Below are 18090 nucleotides of genomic sequence, written 5' to 3' on the forward strand. Positions count from 1 at the left end.
ACTGACTCCTTGAAGCTGTCCTGTGATCCAAACATGCACACTTGTGACTTACACACCTGCACCCACATCTGAGGCACACACACAAGTAATAATAAAAAAATAAATAACCTTTTCAAAATGATACATATTTTTTCTAACATTTTTTCAGATGTCAGAAAAGTATTTAAAAGTAATACAACTAATATATATACTGCATATTGAGAGGTGCCAAGTTTAAGAATTTATATGTAACAAAAAAAGAATACGTATTATATTGGAAACATAATACATATTTTGTCAGAACACAACTCATTATCAATTAAGGTCCTTCATGCACACTTCTCCAAGTTGTCATCCTCTCTTTTCCCTACAAAGGTGCCTACTCATGTACTAATTGCTTTCATATCATGTCTAACTGTTTACATACAGGTGCTGATGTCCACAAAGGCAAGTACTGGGACACCCCACTCCATGCTGCTGCTCAACAGCCAAGCACTGAAATTGTGACCTTATTGCTAGAATTTGGAGCAGACATCAATGCCAAGAACATGGAACTTTTGCGGCCTGTCGATGTGGCTACATCTAACAGTGCTGTGGAAAGAATACTTCTTCAACACGAAGGTAGGGAGAATACATAAGAATGCAAAAATATACTTCTCCCAAACAGATGAAGGTAAAAGTGCTTTGTTACCATAGGAAGTAAGAAGAGCATGAAATCTCAAGTATATATTGCAAAAAATATTCAACTTAGGTCCTATGTAAGGAAAAATATGATTTCGTGATCATATTGTATCTAAACTTTTATATTCCTTTAGTAAAATATGTTGAACTTCTTTCAACAATGCATAATATATAGTTTTCTAATAAAAATATTTACCTACATGCACTGTTTTTTGGCTTATTTATTTATTGAGACAGGGGTTCTCTGTGTAGCCTTGGTTGCCCTGGACTTGCTTTTGTAGACCAGGCTGGCCTCGCACTCACAGCGATCTGCCTGCCTCTGCCTCCCAAGTGCTGGGAATCCAGATGTGGGCTACTGCTCCCTGTGTACATGCACTATTTTTATTTTATTTTATTTTATTTTATTTTATTTTATTTTATTTTATTTTATTACATGCACTATTTTTAAAAAGATTTGAGTACTGGGTAATTGAGCCCTAGGTCTAGCACATAGCACACTAGAACATGCTAGGCCACATGTGCAGTGAGCCACATCTCCCCGGCCTGAATACTTCCCCCACCACTCCCTCCACCAGATTGCCTTTTTTTGGCAAGGGGCAGGATTTCATGTACTCAGGTTGGCCTTGAACTCACTAGATAGCCAATTCTAATGCTCTGCCTCTGCCTCTCAAGTGCTGGAATTATAGACATATGCCACCATGTCTAGTTTATGCAGTGCTGTGGGTCAAACTAAAACTCCATGCATTTTAGGCAAGCAGTCTAGCAACTGTGTTCCATTGCCAACCCATTCCTGCCCCATTTTATAAGGCATGGTGCATGTTCTGTACATAAGATGCCTGGTGCCTGCAGAAGACAGAGCAGGCCATCAGATCTCCTGGAGTTGGAGTTAAGGACGGTTGTCAGCTGTCATGTGGATTCTGGGAAATACACCCAAGTCCTCTGTAGGAGCAGCAGGTGCTCTTAACTGCAGAGCCATCTCTTCAACACTGTGAACTATCATGCTTTATAGAACATGTATAGGACATTTCTTAGTCATGAGATCTCATGAACTATATCTCAATATCTCATGTTTATATTATATGTTTATATATTTATATCATATTATATTAATGCAATATAAATAATGAAAGATATTTGTCATTAACCAAATGAATTCATTGTTTTATTATGCTTTAAGTTAATATATCTTACCACCCATACACATTAATTTTGTTTTTAATAAATATGTTCATGTCTTCTTGTAGCTACCCCAAGCTCTCTTTGCCAGCTCTGCCGACTCTCTATTCGCAACTACATAGGAAGACAGAGGTTGCATCTTATTTCCCAGCTCCAGTTACCAACATTGCTGCAGAATTTCTTACAGTACCGATAACACAGTAAATAGTTTTACATTCTCAGAAAAATCAAATTTTTCTATTTTATTTTCTTCCTCAAATATAGTATGATAAGGGTAAAAATGAGTATAATTTCACCCAGGAAAGCAGTAAAGTCTCAATGGATTTTCATCTGAAGAACACTTATTAGTATTGTTTATGAATTTCTATTGTGTTTGGATGACATTTAAAATATATGTATCATCTTAGCATTCTCAGTGTACCTCCTTGATTTAGAGGAAAATGAGAATTTTACTAGTTTTTTTTATTATAGAGCGAAAAAGAAAATTGTGCACTTTTACTAAAATTTTAATTTAATTGTAAATTTCATCTTGTGTTACGTTTTGGTGGGTCCCTATTCTTCATATAATGGGTTAACTACAATTTCAACAAATGTCATTGGTTATCTCTGTGTTTTTAATATTGAAAAAAATATTAGAGCAAGTAATATGCTTTTTGAAATAAAGATGAATTATACAGTTGCTTTTGTGGTGATCAATTTCTAAGAAACAGATAATCTTCCATCCTCTGTACAAAGATCTCCAATGTGCTTTCCCATGGTAAAGAAGTCTTGCGATAAACCAAAAGTTAGGACTGAAAATTAGTCCTGCTGCTCACACCCACAGACTTAGGAGGCTAAACACCCATGAGGGCTATTCAAAGACCTTCTCAAAAAAGGTTTCTGAAGGTCTTCAGTAATTTCTGATGTTACTGTAGTCTTCTCCTAGTTCAAAAAGTGTCAGTACTTAGCAATAGAAGGCTGAAGAAAACGGATTGTATGCCTTATTGATGAAGTCCTGAGTTACTCTTTGGGCCATCAAATCATACAGTGAGTAAGAGAGAGTTCTTCAATAACTGTCCCAGGAGAGTGGGCACCAGGACTCCCCAACTCCTTCATGTCTGTACTTTAAGTGACTGGGTCACTCTCTTGATGAATGAATTCAGTCTTTAAAGTAGATGATTTCATTCCATATCCCATTTCTCTTGTTTCACACTAGGAGAAAGAAGGCTTTCTTTCCATGTACAGTTACATATACCCCTCCTGGAAAGAGGTTAGAAGAGGAACTTTAATATTCCCTAAGAGGCAGGCATGTGACTATGACACAGTGTGACCTACAGAAAACTCACATAAAAAAAGATCATGTAGTCTGCACAGGGTTCTAAAGATGAACACACCTATAACGGTACTGAAAGCTTTAATTACTTCTTAAAACAGTAAAATTTTTTTGGTTAATGGTTCGTGGAAATGTAGTTTGAAGATAAGGTGCATTAGGTGTGTTCTAGGCAGAGGGAGCAGAGTAGGAACATGAGGTCTGGAAGGCTGTCTTCTTTGCTATGAACACGTCCCAGCTCCATGGCATCTGTACAGCACTCGCTTTCCTGACACATAAGGCTTACAGGGCACAGGTGCTGGCTGGGCAACACATACTGGGGAACACATACTGCATTCCATAGAAATCTTCCCAAAATTAGACGACGTCCCTGGAAAAGACAGAGTAAAAATGGGGAGGTTTGGATTAACTTAGTCATTTGAATGGTTACCCCCAAAGAAAGTGAGAGATTACCGAATTGGCTCAGTTTCGTCACATTTCACTTTGGAAAGGAAAGTTTGAGATAACAAGAAGGAAATAAATTCTGTTTCATGTAGACTTTTTGAAAACAGGAGTGTGTAGTTGGTTCAGTTTTCACTCCCAATATATGATTTTCTTGTTTTCGTTTGTTTTTTGAGACAGGGCTTCTCTGTGTAGCCTTGGCTGTACTTGACTTGCTTTGTAAACTAGGCTCACAGAGATCTGCCTGCCTCTGCCTCCCATGTGCTGGGATTAAAGGTGTGTGGCACCACACCTGGCCCAATATATTGTTTTCATAGGCCAAATTTATTTTAAAATGTATTTAAGCCCCCAAAGTTACTTGTAAAAAGGTTTAGTAAGGACTTAGGTAATGGCATATATGATAAAAACAAAATAAACAACAACAAAACCCAACAACAGACAAAACCTCTTACTGTACAAACAGAGTCAATCCCCTAGAACCCATGTAAATGTTGAGAGCTATGAGATTTGGAATACTCTGAACACATACAGAGACAGAGACAGAGAGACAGAGAGAGAGAGACACAGACAGAGAGAGACAGAGAGAGAGACAGAGAGACAGAGACAGACAGAGAGAGAGAGAGAGAGAAAGAGAGAGAGAGAGAGAGAGAGAGAGAGAGAGAGAGAGAGAGAGAGAGAGAGAGAGAAAGGAGGGAGACAGAAGGAGGGAGGGGGAGAGGGAGAGAAACAGAGAAATGCTGAGCTAGATTCTCTTGTGTAGCTGCACAGTTAGATGGGGTCCCATACTGACTTAAGTTTGAATGTTAGATTTTTTTTAAACCGTCCTGAAACTGTGTAGCCAGCTTTGTTCTCTCATGCAGCTATTTATACAGCAATGAATGATACCCACGTGGGAGAAGTCTTCCTTTCTGCTTAGGTCAAGTGGGGATTTCTCATGGAATTCCTTGCACTGAGAGGACAAGAGGAAAATGGTTGCTGTACTGCTTAGCTTTTGTCGAGTTGATACAAACTAGAGTCATCTGGGAAGAAGGAATATCCACTGAAGAATGTTCTCCATCAGGCTGGCCTGGGGAACGTTTTCCTTTTCGTTTATTTTTGATACTGTCATTTCATTTCTCCATTCCCTTTTCTCTCTCCAAACCTTTTTTTTTTTTTAATACCTTTCCTTGCAACCATTCAAATTATGATCTCTTTTCTCATGTGTTGTTGCTGTATGCATATTATTTTCTGAACTGCAAGTTGATGTAAGAAGGACCAGTTCATTGTGGGCAGCACTATACCTAGGTAGGTGGGCCTGTGCTGTGCAAGAAGAGACTTGATACCCTATGAGCATACACAGGGGGAGGAGGTCCCCCTCAGTCACAGTCATAGGGGAGGGGAGTAAGGGGAAAATAGGAGGGAGGGAGGAATGGGAGGATACAAGGGATGGGATAACCATTGAGATGTAATATGAATAAATTAATAAAATTAAATTAAAAAGAAAAAAAAAGAAAGGAAAAAGAAAAGTAACCCAGCAAAGCAGAGGGGGTCAGCCTGGCTATTAGGTAGCATCTACCATGGTCTCTGCTTCCATTCCTGCTTCCAGATTCCTGCTTTGAGCTCCTGTTCCTTTTTCCCCTTTATGATGGGCTCTAACCTGGAAGACATAATAAACCTTTTTCTACCCTGTAAGATATAACAAGCTCCTTTCCTGTTGTTTTTGGTTAGTATTTTTATCAAAGCCCAAGGCAAAAAGCAGATTAACTTTTCACCTTGGGAACTGTCACCTGCCTGCCAGTCTCTCATTTTGTCAGTAGTTCTCGACTTATGGGTTATGGCCCCTTGGGGGAGTCAAATGACTATTTCACAGGGGTCACCTAAGACCATCAAAAAACACAGATATTGAGGACCTGCGTGCCCCTGCACACGGGAGGAGCGTGGTTTTTCTCTGATCGGAGCGGCAGCGGCAGAGGCAGCAGCACCAGCGGCACCAGCAGCGGCGGCTGAGGTTTGCAGCTCATAGCCTTCCGGTGGAGGCGATTGGTGTGGTGGCTGGTGGGAATTGCTGCGGGAGAGGGGACTCGGGGCAGGATTTGGGTCGCGTGGAGCCTTTGGACCCAGACTGGACTCGGCGGACAGTTCGGCCCCAGAGTCCCGGGTATTGGCCCGGCCCAGCAAACAATTCTGCCTGAGGCACTAACTCAGCGTGGCCATAGCTCCCCTGCTGTGGCGCAGGCTTAGTTGAGCACGCTGCTCCACACTAGGCACCACCTCAGCTCAGCGGCAGCTCCCCTGCAGTGACACAGTCCTGGCGGAGTACTTGGTTTCACCACAGGCGCTAACTCAGAGCAGCCGCAGTTCTCCTGCTGTGGCGCAGGCTTGGTGACGTGCTCGGTTCCATCCTAGGCACCACCTCAGCTCAGCGGCAGCTCCCCTGCGGGGACACAGTCCGGGTGGAGCACTTGTTCCACCACTGGCGCTAACTCAGAGCAGCCGCAGTTCTCCTGCTGTGGCGCAGGCTTGGTGACGTGCTCGGTTCCATCCTAGGCACCACCTCAGCTCAGCGGCAGCTCCCCTGCGGTGACACAGTCTGGGCGGAGCACTTGTTCCACCACTGGCGCTAACTCAGAGCAGCCGCAGTTCTCCTGCTGTGGCGCAGGCTTGGTGACGTGCTCGGTTCCATCCTAGGCACCACCTCAGCTCAGCGGCAGCTCCCCTGCGGTGACACAGTCCGGGCGGAGCACTTGTTCCACCACTGGCGCTAACTCAGAGCAGCCGCAGTTCTCCTGCTGTGGCGCAGGCTTGGTGACGTGCTCGGTTCCATCCTAGGCACCACCTCAGCTCAGCGGCAGCTCCCCTGTGGTGACACAGTCTGGGCGGAGCACTTGTTCCACCACTGGCGCTAACTCAGAGCAGCCACAGTTCTCCTGCTGTGGCGCAGGCTTGGTGACGTGCTCGGTTCCATCCTAGGCACCACCTCAGCTCAGCGGCAGCTCCCCTGCGGTGACACAGTCCAGGCGGAGCACTTGTTCCACCACTGGCGCTAACTTAGAGCAGCCGCAGTTCTCCTGCTGTGGCGCAGGCTGGACAGAGCTCTCGGTTCCACCAGCTCTAAGACTCTGGTTGGACACAGTGTGCAGTTTGAATCCAGAATTCCTGGCTGAGATTGGTGGTCAGTTCGGGCCCTGAGTCAATAACTGACCACAGCACGCACTTTGGGCCAAAAGGCCCTAGTGGAGCTTGGTGCGTAGTCCCAGCCCAAAAATTCTGGCTGGACCCTGTGTGCATTTTGGGCCCAAAATCCCTAGCTGAGCTCGGCAGACGGTTCAGGCCCTGAGAATCTAGCTGAGTTCTGCCCGTGGTTCGGTCCCAGTGCTCCTGGCTGGACTTGGCAGGGAACACAGAAGGCTGTGGATACCTTGGCCTGACCCAACGCTCATTCAGAGACCCAGAACAAGTGCAGGATCCACAGCAGAGGGGGACTGAGGATCACTGGCTGTGAGAGACCAGAACAACAGGGCTAACCTCCTAACATCCACACCAGTGAAGCTTTGAGCTCGCAGCCTAGGGAAATCGTAAGAAAACAAGTGAATCTATCGTCAGACACCCTCCATTCAACTCTGGAAGCTACCCAACAAAAACAAAGACGGCAAGATGTCTAAAGGACAACGAAAAAGCATACGCAAAAAACCCCAAAACAACATGGCGTCTCCAGTTTCCAGCTATCCCAAAGAAAACCACCCAGAGAACTCAAATACAACGGAAATACAAGAAAATGACCTCAAATCCTTAGTAATGAGGATGATAATGGAGGAAACAAATAAAATTCGTAATCAAATGCAGGAAGACGCAGACAAACAGGTGAGAGACATAAAAGAAGCACATAGAGTGGAACTGGAAAAATTGCAGGAAAATGCAAACAACCAGATGAAAGAAATAACTAAAACGGTTCAAGCTCTGAAGACCTATAAAGAGGCAATGGAAGAAACTCAGGAATATACAAAAAATCAGATGAAAGAAATCAAAAAATCAGTTCAAGATCTGAAAATGAAAATGGATTCAATGATAAACACACAGACAGAAGAAAACGAGAACGTGAGACCTCAGAGAAGAAGGCGAGCAACACAGAGGTAAGCTTTTCTAACAGAATCCAAGAGATGGAAGAACGAATCTCAGGGCTAGAAGATACAATCACAGATATTGAATCAACCATTAAAGAAAATGCCAAATCTGGAAAACTCCTGACACAAAACATCCAAGAAATTAAGGACACCATGAAAAGAAGAAATCTTAGGATAATAGGCATTGAAGAAAGAGAAGACATCAGACTCCAGGGCCCAGAAACTATTCTCAACAAAATCATAGAAGAAAATTTCCCCAATCTAAAGAAAGAGATGCCTATAACATACAAGAGGCCTACAGAACACCAAATAGAATTGACCAGAAAAGAAAAACTGCCCGCCACATAATAATCAAAACACAAAACATGCAGAACAAAGAAAAAATATTAAAAGCTGCAAGGGAAAAGGGCCAAATAACATTTAATGGTAAACCTATCAGAATTACACCTGACTTCTCAGCAGAGACCATAAAAGCCAGAAGGGCCTGGACAGAGATCCTGCAAACCCTAAGAGAACACAGATGCCAGGCCAGACTACTTTACCCTGCAAAATTATCAATAACCATTGATGGAGAAAACAAATATTCCATGACAAAAACAAATTCAAACAGTACCTATCCACAAACCCAGCTTTACAGAAGGTACTAGAAGGAAAACTCCATCCCAAAGGGTCAAGCTACAACCAAAACTACCCAGGAAATAGATAACTATCCCATGGCAAAAACACAACTACACAAACGCTCGACTGGAAACAACATCAAAATTAAGACTCTTAACAGTCACTGGTCATTAATATCTCTCAACATCAATGGCCTCAATTCTCCAATAAAAAGACACAGACTAACTGAATGGGTACATAAACAAGACCCAACATTCTTCTGCATCCAAGAAACACATCTCACCCATAATGAAAGGCATTACCTCAGGGTAAAAGGTTGGAAAAAAATATTCCAAGCAAATGGTCACAAGAAGCAAGCAGGTGTAGCCATTTTAGTATCGAACAAAATAGACTTTCAACCAAAATTAATCAAAAGGGATGAGGAAGGACACTTCATACTCATCAAAGGTAAGTCAACCAAGATGACATCACAATTCTGAACATCTATGCTCCCAATACAAGGGCACCCACATATGTAAAAGATCTCCTAAAAAGCTTAAACCACACATCGATCCCCACACAATAATAGTGGAGACTTCAACACCCCACTCTCACTGAAGGATAAGTCATTGAAACAGAAACTAAGCCGAGAAACAACATCATTAACCAATGCCATGGGTCAAATGGATCTAACAGATATCTATAGAACCTTTCACCCAAACAAGAAAGAATACACCTTCTTCTCTGCACCCCATGGAACCTTCTCCAAATTGATCACATTGTAGGTCACAAAGCAAGCCTCAACAGATACAAGAGGATTGAAATAATACCTTGTATCCTATCAGATCACCATGCTCTTAGGCTGCAATTCAACAACAACAGAAATAACAAAAGCCTACACGTTTGTGGAAACTAAACAACTCTCTGCTAAATGACACCTGGGTCAGGGAAGAAATAAAGAAAGAAATCAAGGAGTTTCTGAAATTCAATGAAAATGAAGAAACAACATACCCAAATTGTGGGATACATTGAAAGCAGTGCTAAGAGGAAAATTCATAGCACTAAGTGCCTTCAAAAAGAAATTGGAAACATCGCACATAAGCATCTTAACAACACAACTGGAAGCCCTAGAAAAAAAAGAAGCAGAAACACCAAGAGGAGTAGACGCCTGGAAATAATCAAACTCAGGGCTGAAATTAACAAATTAGAAACTAAGAAAACAGTCCAAAGAATCAACAAAACCAAAAGCTGGTTCTTTGAGAAAATCAACAAGATAGACAGACCATTAGCCAAACTAACTAAAAGGCAGAGAGACAGTATTGAAATCAACAAAATCAGAAATGAAAAGGGAGACATAACAACAGACACTGAAGAAATTCAAAGAATCATAAGATCCTACTTTGAAGGCATATACGCCACAAAATTTGAAAATCTAAGGGAAATGGACGATTTTCTTGATCAAGTTCACTTGCCAAAGTTGAATGAAGAACAGATAAACAAGTTAAATAGTCCCATTTCCCCTACAGAAATAGAAGCAATCATCGATGGTCTCCCAACCAAAAAAGCCCAGGGCCAGATGGTTTCAGTGCAGAATTCTACCAGACCTTTAAGGGCGAGCTAATACCGATACTCTTCAAGCTACTCCAAAAGATAGAAATGGATGGAAAATTACCAAATTCATTCTATGAGGCCATAGTCTCATTGATACCTAAACCTCACAAAGACTCAACAAAGAAAGAGAATTTCAGACCAATTTCTCTTATGAACATAGATGCAAAAATACTAAATAAAATACTTGCAAAACGAATACAGGAGCACATCAAAGATATCATTCATCATGACCAAGTAGGCTTCATTCCAGGCATGCAGGGATGGTTTAATATACGGAAATCCATCAATGTAATCCACCATATAAACAAACTGAAAATAAAAAACCACATGATCATCTCCTTGGATGCAGAGAAAGCATTTGATAAAATTCAACACCCATTCATGTTTAAAGTTTTAGAGAGATCGGGGATACAAGGCACTTTCCTCAACATAATAAAGGCTATATACAGCAAGCCAATAGCCAAAATCAAAGTAAATGGTGAGATACTCAAGGAAATTCCTCTCAAATCGGGAACAAGGCAAGGCTGCCCACTCTCTCCATATCTCTTCAATATAGTACTCGAAGTTCTAGCCAGAGCAATAAGACAACAAAAGGAGATCAAGGGTATCCAAATGGGAAAGGAGGAAGTCAAATTATCCCTCTTTGCAGATGATATGATAGTGTACATAAGTGACCCTCAAAACTCCACCAGAGAACTCCTAAAGCTGATAAACACCTTCAGCAAATTGGCTGGATACAAAATTAACTCAAAAAAGTCTGTAGCCTTCCTATACACAAATGACAAGCTTGCAGAGGAAGAAATTAGGAAAACCACACCCTTCACATTAGCCACAAGCAATATAAAATATCTAGGAGTTACCCTAACTAAGCAAGTGAAGGACTTGTATGAAAAAAATTTCAAAACTCTGAAGAAGGAGATTGAAGATGACCTGAGAAGATGGCGTGATCTCCCTTGCTCATGGATCGGGAGAATTAACATAGTAAAAATGGCCATCCTACCAAAAGCAATCTACAGATTCAATGCAATCCCTATCAAAATAACTACACAATTTTTTAAAGACATTGAAAGTTCAATTCTGAACTTCATATGGAAAAACAAAAAACCCAGAATAGCTAAAACAATCTTGTACAATAAAAGATGCTCCGGAGGAATCTCCATACCTGATCTCAACTGTACTATAAAGCAATAGTACTTAAAACAGCATGGTACTGGCACAGCAACAGGCTGGTTGATCAGTGGAATCGAATCGAAGACCCAGATATGAATCCACACACATATGGTCACTTGATTTTTGACAAAGAAGCCAAATCCATTCAATGGAAAAAGGATAGCATCTTCAACAAATGGTGCTGGTCTAACTGGAGGTCTATGTGTAAAAAAATGAAACTGGACCCATATTTGTCACCTTGCACAAAACTCAAATCCAAGTGGATTAAAGACCTCAACATAAAACCAGAGACACTAAGCCACTTAGAAGAAAAAGTGGGAAAGAGCCTGGAACATATTGGCACAGGAGACAACTTCCTGAACAGAACACCAACGGCCCAGGCCTTAATGTCAACCATAATAAATGGGACCTCATGAGGCTGAGAAGCTTCTGTAAGGCAGGAGACACTGTCAAGAGAACAAAGCGACAGCCTACAGACTGGGAAAAAATCTTCACCAACCCTACATCTGACAAAGGTCTAATATCCAAAATATATAAAGAACTCAAGAAATTAAACACCACCAAACCGAATAACCCAATTGAGAAATGGGGCTTGGAACTGAACAGAGAATTCTCAACAGAGGAGTATCAAATGGCTGAGAAACACTTAAAGAAATGCTCAACCTCCTTAGTCATCAGGGAAATGCAAATCAAAACAACTCTGAGATTCCATCTTACACCCATCAGAATGGCTAAGATCAAAAATTCAAGCGACACCACATGCTGGCGAGGATGTGGGGAGAGGGGAACACTCCTTCATTGCTGGTGGGAATGCAAACTAGTACAGCCACTTTGGAAATCTATCTGGTGCTATCTCAGAAAAATGGGAATAGGGCTTCCTCAAGACCCAGCTATTCCACTCCTTGGAATATACCCAGAAGATGCTCCAGCACACAACAAGAAAATTTGCTCAACCATGTTCATAGCAGCCTTATTCATAATAGCCAGAACATGGAAACAGCCTAAGTGTCCCTCAGTAGAAGAGTGGATAAAGAAACTGTGGTACATATACACTATGGAATACTACTCAGCTATTAAAAACAAGGAATTCCCGAAATTTGTGGATAAATGGATTGAGCTAGAAATGATCATAATGAGTGAGTTAACCCAGAAGCAGAAAGAATCAAATGGTATATACTCACTTATATCTGCATACTAGCCCAAGGGGCATGTCCCACGAAAGCCTTCACTTACCAGGAAACTGGGACAGAGGGGAAGGCATCCTATTGGGACTCTAAATGAGAGACGCATGGGAGAACAGCAAAATAAAAGGATCCAGAGGGTCCTAGAAATCTACAAGTAGAACAATATGATAGGCAGATTTGGGCCCAGGGGTCCCGCTCAAACTAAGGCACCAGCCAAGGACAATACAGGAGGTAAACTTTAAACCCCTTCCCAGATCTAGCCAATGGTCAGAATATTCTCCACAGTTGAGTGGAGAGTGTGATACGACTTTCTCACGTACTCTGGTGCCTCACTTTTGACCATGTCACCTGGAGGGGGAGACCTGGTGGCACTCAGAGGAAGGACAGCAGGTAGCCAAGAAGAGACTTGATACCCTATGAGAATATATAGGGGGACGTAATCCCCCTCAGGAACAGTCATAGGGGAGGGGAATAATGGGAAAATGGGGGGGGGGGAGGAATGGGAGGATACAAGGGATGGGATAAACATTGAGATGTAACAAGAATAAATTAATAAAAAAAAAATAAATAAATAAATAAAAATAAAAACAGAAAAAAAAAAAAACAAAAAAAAAACACAGATATTTACATTATGATTCATAACAGTAGCAAAATTACAGTTATGAAGTAGCAGCAAAAGTAATTTTATTGGTTAAATCATATAAAATGTGTTTCTTGTGGTTTTGGGGGGGGTCATCACATGAGGAACTATATTAAAGGGTCATAGCATCAGGTAGATTGAGGACCACTGTCTTAAATCCTTCCTGGGAAAACTACCTAGATAAAATCAAATTATACTCCATTTTGAGAGCAAAGGAAGGACTGTATAGTTGTTGAAAATTGCCAGAAGATTTCCTCTTCTCACTGCACACATCTTTGCCATGTAGGCTGTCTCCTTACTGCTCTCAAGAGGAAGAATCTGATTCTCTGACTCACGTTTGGGTGGGTCCTATTTTTTGCCAAGACTAAGCTCACTATGAAATATCACTGAAAACTTCAGCTTCTGTCTCCATCAGGAACACTGAGACCACCAAGGAAACAAACCTAGGTTGGCATACTAGAAGGTGAGAAAGAGGACTTAGTAACAGCCAGTGCCAAGAACCAAACACATAAGTGTGGTGTGCTACTTACTTTTTTATTATTTTAATGAATCTCCATATTCAATGCAATTAATAGAAGAAACAGCTTATTTGGGCTTACGGTTCTAAAGCCATGGTTCTCAAACTTCTTAATGCTGCAGCTCTTTAATCCAGCTCTTCATGGTATGGTGACCATAAAATTCTTTTTGTTGCTACTTCATAACTAGAATTTTTCTGCTGTTATGAATCAAAATCTCAAAACAGAGATAGAGCACTGGGCATGCACATTGGCTTTGAAACCTCAATGCCTACATCCAGTAATATATTTCCTACACTAAAGTGATCCGTTCCTAAGCCTTCCCAAATGGGGCCACCAACTGGGAAGGATGTATTCAAATGCATGGACCTGTGGGAGGCATTCTCATTCAAACAACCACTAGTGGCCATCAGGGGTGGTGCTGCCCAGGCAACAGCTGAAAACTAAAGCCACGTTAATGACTTTAAGCAGGGCCAACAAACAGAGCAACTTGAGCCCAGCCCAAGGGCTGCTCCTTATGATTGTATGAAAGTAATGCATGTTTATATGATTTAACCAGTAAATGTCATGATAGTTTTATTATACAGCAGTAGATGGCAATAAGAGAGAAATACCTCACGCCGGGGGTTTATGATTACTTCCATCGTATTTCTTCACTTCTTAGTTATTGTCGTTCCTTATAAGGAATTCTGTGGGAATTCAATTACATTTACATTACAATTACAACTACACGTGGGCTACAGAGTCTGCTGGTGCTGATAACAAACCAGTCTTGCCATCTTACTGGCAAGAAACTTCTCTAATGTCGTCAGTCATCCAGTTTGTAAGGTCAGAGTTTTGAGATAACAAACAAGAATAAAATAGGGAAACAGAGAAATAAAATTATTGACAAAATATCCTTGAGGCCATTTCCCGATTCCACCAAGTTAAATCTGTGGCTAGATCTTCATAGAAAATCTATTTTTAAAAAAAGCAGCCCTACCTTCCTTCTTTATTAACTTCTTCTCTACATTCCTCCAACACCAAAAAAAAAAAAAAAAAAAAAAAAAAAGAAAAGAAAAAAAAAAAAAAAAAAAAATCTCTAACCAAACTCTTAATGAGTTGTCTTTTACCCCTTAAACAGAGAACCAGATGCCATCGACAATCAAACATGCCCTGATGGTGGAAACTAGCACATCCTGAGAAAGACAACGCCCCTTGTCAGCAGGAAGTAGGGTGATAAACAAAGCTCCACCCATATCCTCTTCTCCCACCTTCACTTCACCCCACCCCACGGTTCTTCATTTCTTTTTATAATAACCACAAGTGAGGAATGTTAGTAATCAGGCAGCAATGCAGTCACCTCTGAAGGTCCTAATGACAGCAGGAAAACAGGCTACACATCACCACCACCACCACCACCACCACCCCCCGCCGGCCGGACTCAAGCCCCCTAAGCCACATGTGTACCTTCTGCGCATGTGTATGCGCTAGACAGCTTTTAAAGAGAACTCCCATTTCTCTCTCTCCTCCCTCTCTCTCTCCCTCCCTCCCTCCCTCCTTCCCTCTTTCCCTCTCTCTCCCCACGTGTGTCTCCAGAGATGGTCTTTGTATTCCTTTATTAAACCTCTTAATTGGATCTGCTGCGTGGTGTGATTCCATTCCTCTGTACAGTTCCGCTGTTCACCTCTAACCTCCGCCGTTCACTTGTAACATAGATAAAGGCAGGAATGTATTTTCAAAATATTACTGTTGAGAATGCTTTTATTATATATCTAGCCTGGATATAGTAGAGTAACTGATACTAATGAGTAGATGAACGACAAAACGTTTCCCGACTTATTAGCATCAAAATCATTTAAACGAATAATATCACTTGAGGGATTTAATCATTTGAAATAAGTAACTGTTCTCAGCGTCTGATGTCTTCTGCAGGATCTATGAAACAAATAGGGTAACTCTCTTCAGATAGTCTTTACTGAAAATAGAAAGCAAACAAAACTCCCTAGACAGAAGAAACAAAACCGTCATACCATTTACTATTCTTGATAGCGTTGTCTCTTTAACCAGTAATGTGATGAGCAAGTAAACTTGAACAAATTCAAGTGAGAGCACAGAGACGTTTGCTCTCTGCCCCTTAACACAGAGATCTCACAGGGAGAGTCACACCACACTGCATTTAAGCGTTACAGCTCTGAGGGGAAAGGTATCCTGGCAGCCAGGAACCCAAGAATACCACAAAGTCACACCGCACAACAAATCTCACACAGGACGTTTATTGGGAAAAACACTGGAGGGAGGCTGGCAGCCTGTGCTCCAGAGAGGAGCACCAAAGAAGTGGGCAGGAGGCAAGCTTTATACAGGGTTTTGTTTTGGGGTTTTTTATTGTTGTTGTTTGTTTTTTCTTGGGAGAGTGGGGCTTTCCAGGGTGGCCTGGGATTCAAGGGATTTTTGTGGCATGACTTTAGGGCAAATTCAGGGATTAGAGGGACTTTTAGCCTGAATTTGGGCTTTATTTTCTTTTTGTTCCTCTAGGTCAGGGCCTGGCCAGTCTCCTGCCTTGATGGGCTGGAAATATTTATTTATGGCTGTGAGAGAAGTTTCTTCTCAAGGGAGTTACAACAATAACAACCCAGCTAGTCCCTTAGATGCCTTAGTAAAAGGTAGGTGAGCTCATAGGAGGGGAATGTCTTTTCTTCAAGGTATTAATCAGCATCCTATCAGAAAAGTGAAGCTGCTCTGTGCACTAATCACGGAAAGCGGGGCTTAAAAACTGAGCAGCTAAAATAGGAATGTCAAACTACTATTGCTATTGATGCTTCTGGAAGCAATTGTCAACCTCACTGGGGATGCTGAAGGTTTATGAGCCTGGGGCTTGGAGGCAAACCCCTGTGGAATCAGAATTCTGAGCAGAGGTGTCCCTAGCCAGTGCTGTATTTCAGGAGCGTCACGGGACCATCTGAGAACAAATGTAGGTCTCAGACTTCAGGAGGACAACTTGTGGGTGGTTGCTAAAAATCCCTGTGAGAATTTGATAAAACCAGGCAAGAGCGGGAGGAAAAAAAAATAAAGCAAAAGAAAGGAAAATTGGATTTTATACTGGAATCAAAAGCCAGTGCCAGGTAAGGCTTTGCTGCTATGGTAACACGGAAATGAATAGCAAGCAAACAGGGAACAGCAAATCTTGCTTCTCTTCCTCTTGCCTTCTGGGTTCTTCCATCTCCTTTATTGGTAGAGCTTAACAGATGTTTAGCAAAAGAGAAGCCAGAAGCATAGAGTATGTTATAACTGACACATTACAGAAATAAAATTCCAACTTTAGAGTGAGACTCTAGAATTAAACCCCAGAGGGTAGCTAATTTACCTCTGCAGGCCTTAGCAACCAAATCTTGTGTTGGTGTTCATGCATACACACTTTCTGTAAGCCTAATGGAGAATTTGTTTCCAGATATTCATAAAACAATGGGAATATCTATGGGCACATTAACAGGGAAGCGTGAAATGTCATGGGGGTCCCACACCTAGACAAAGAACTACAGGGAACTTCAGAGTGCTGATATAAGATTGCAGGTGGCCTGAGCTCAGCCACCTTAGCAATAGCATCATAAGCTGATAAGAGGGACAAACAGAACAAGTTAACATTGTTAGCCGAGCAAGAGCCCTCCACCTGCTGGCTTGGAATTTACTGTCTCTACCTCACCCTGATTGGAATTTACAGGCCTCTCTGAGAAAAGGCCATGTCCCTGTATCTGCCAGAATCAACTGCCCCCAACCCCCAAACGGTCACCTTTGTTAGTCAATTTGTTGTTAACTAACCACTGTGTGCTGAGTTCTGCTTCCGTAAAGGGTATTTAAACCCTCAGCTTTTGCAGGACAAGGTCCCCCAACTCTTCTGAGTTTGGTGGACCCCGGCACGTCGGCTCAATAAAATTCCTTTGCTTTTGCATCAACCCTGAACTCTGGCTCTCAATTGGGCTTCCAGGAATAGACTCTGGCAATCTGAGTCTAGCACTGAGAGAAGGAGAGTTAGCCTGCCCCCAGGATTGAGCCCCTGGAAGTGTTACAGGTCTGAAGGGAAAGGCTTCCCCTACAGAAGTTTACTGCAAACATTCTAGGCCTATGTTAGCAGACAGAGACTGGAAGCTGAAGCCTTCAAGGTCTGGCCTTGCAGAAGATTAGATTGTAGGGAGGCCAGAAGCTTCCAGGCCTAGGCTTAGGGATAGTTAGACACAAATGCTCTGGGCTCAGCCCAAGCCATGTATTAGTAAAGCTTGGGTATAGCTTTCATCTCATGCCCTCAGCTGAGGAAATAAAAACTACATTTACAGGAAAAGCTAGAGTTGGTGTAACTAGCTAACAGCCTTTTTATTGTCTAATGCAAAATGGTTAGTTTTGAAATCATATATACACACCACCAAAAACAAAAACAAAAACCAGACTCAGATGTGTGTGTGTCTGTCTGTCTCAAAAAGAAAAAAATATCTATATCATTGTTCACATTAACCATTCTTTCCTTTGACCTATTATGAAACATATTTCCAGAGTCACAGAAGTGCTCACTTACACTGAGGACAAATTATTACCTGTTTCCTCTCTTCTTTAAGAAAAACACTTTTGACTTCTCTATTAAATCCTTACAAACCTTCTAAAAAGTTCCATTTATCTTATTTTCATATTTTACAACTAAGGTTGGTTAAATAACTTGCCC

General features: G+C 41.7%; 1 protein-coding gene across 3 annotated transcripts in view; it reads left to right on the top strand.

Annotated features, from left to right (window-relative positions):
* Asb5 (ankyrin repeat and SOCS box containing 5) overlaps positions 1 to 2529 on the top strand; it is a 44526-nt gene extending 41997 nt beyond the window's left edge. The window contains exons 7-8 of one of the 3 annotated variants that reach the window (XM_051169735.1): positions 409 to 600; positions 1905 to 2395. In XM_051169735.1, coding sequence (XP_051025692.1) covers positions 409 to 600; positions 1905 to 2032 — 320 coding nt within the window. In that variant the 3' untranslated portion in view covers positions 2033 to 2395. Of the gene's footprint in view, positions 1 to 408; positions 601 to 1904 lie in introns of all 3 variants that reach the window. The other 2 variants (XM_051169736.1, XM_051169737.1) reach the window with 2 other exon arrangements.
* Positions 2530 to 18090: the final 15561 nt, after the last annotated feature.

Source organism: Acomys russatus, chromosome 27 (assembly GCF_903995435.1).
Source record: "Acomys russatus chromosome 27, mAcoRus1.1, whole genome shotgun sequence".
NCBI classification, from domain to species: Eukaryota; Metazoa; Chordata; class Mammalia; order Rodentia; family Muridae; genus Acomys; species Acomys russatus.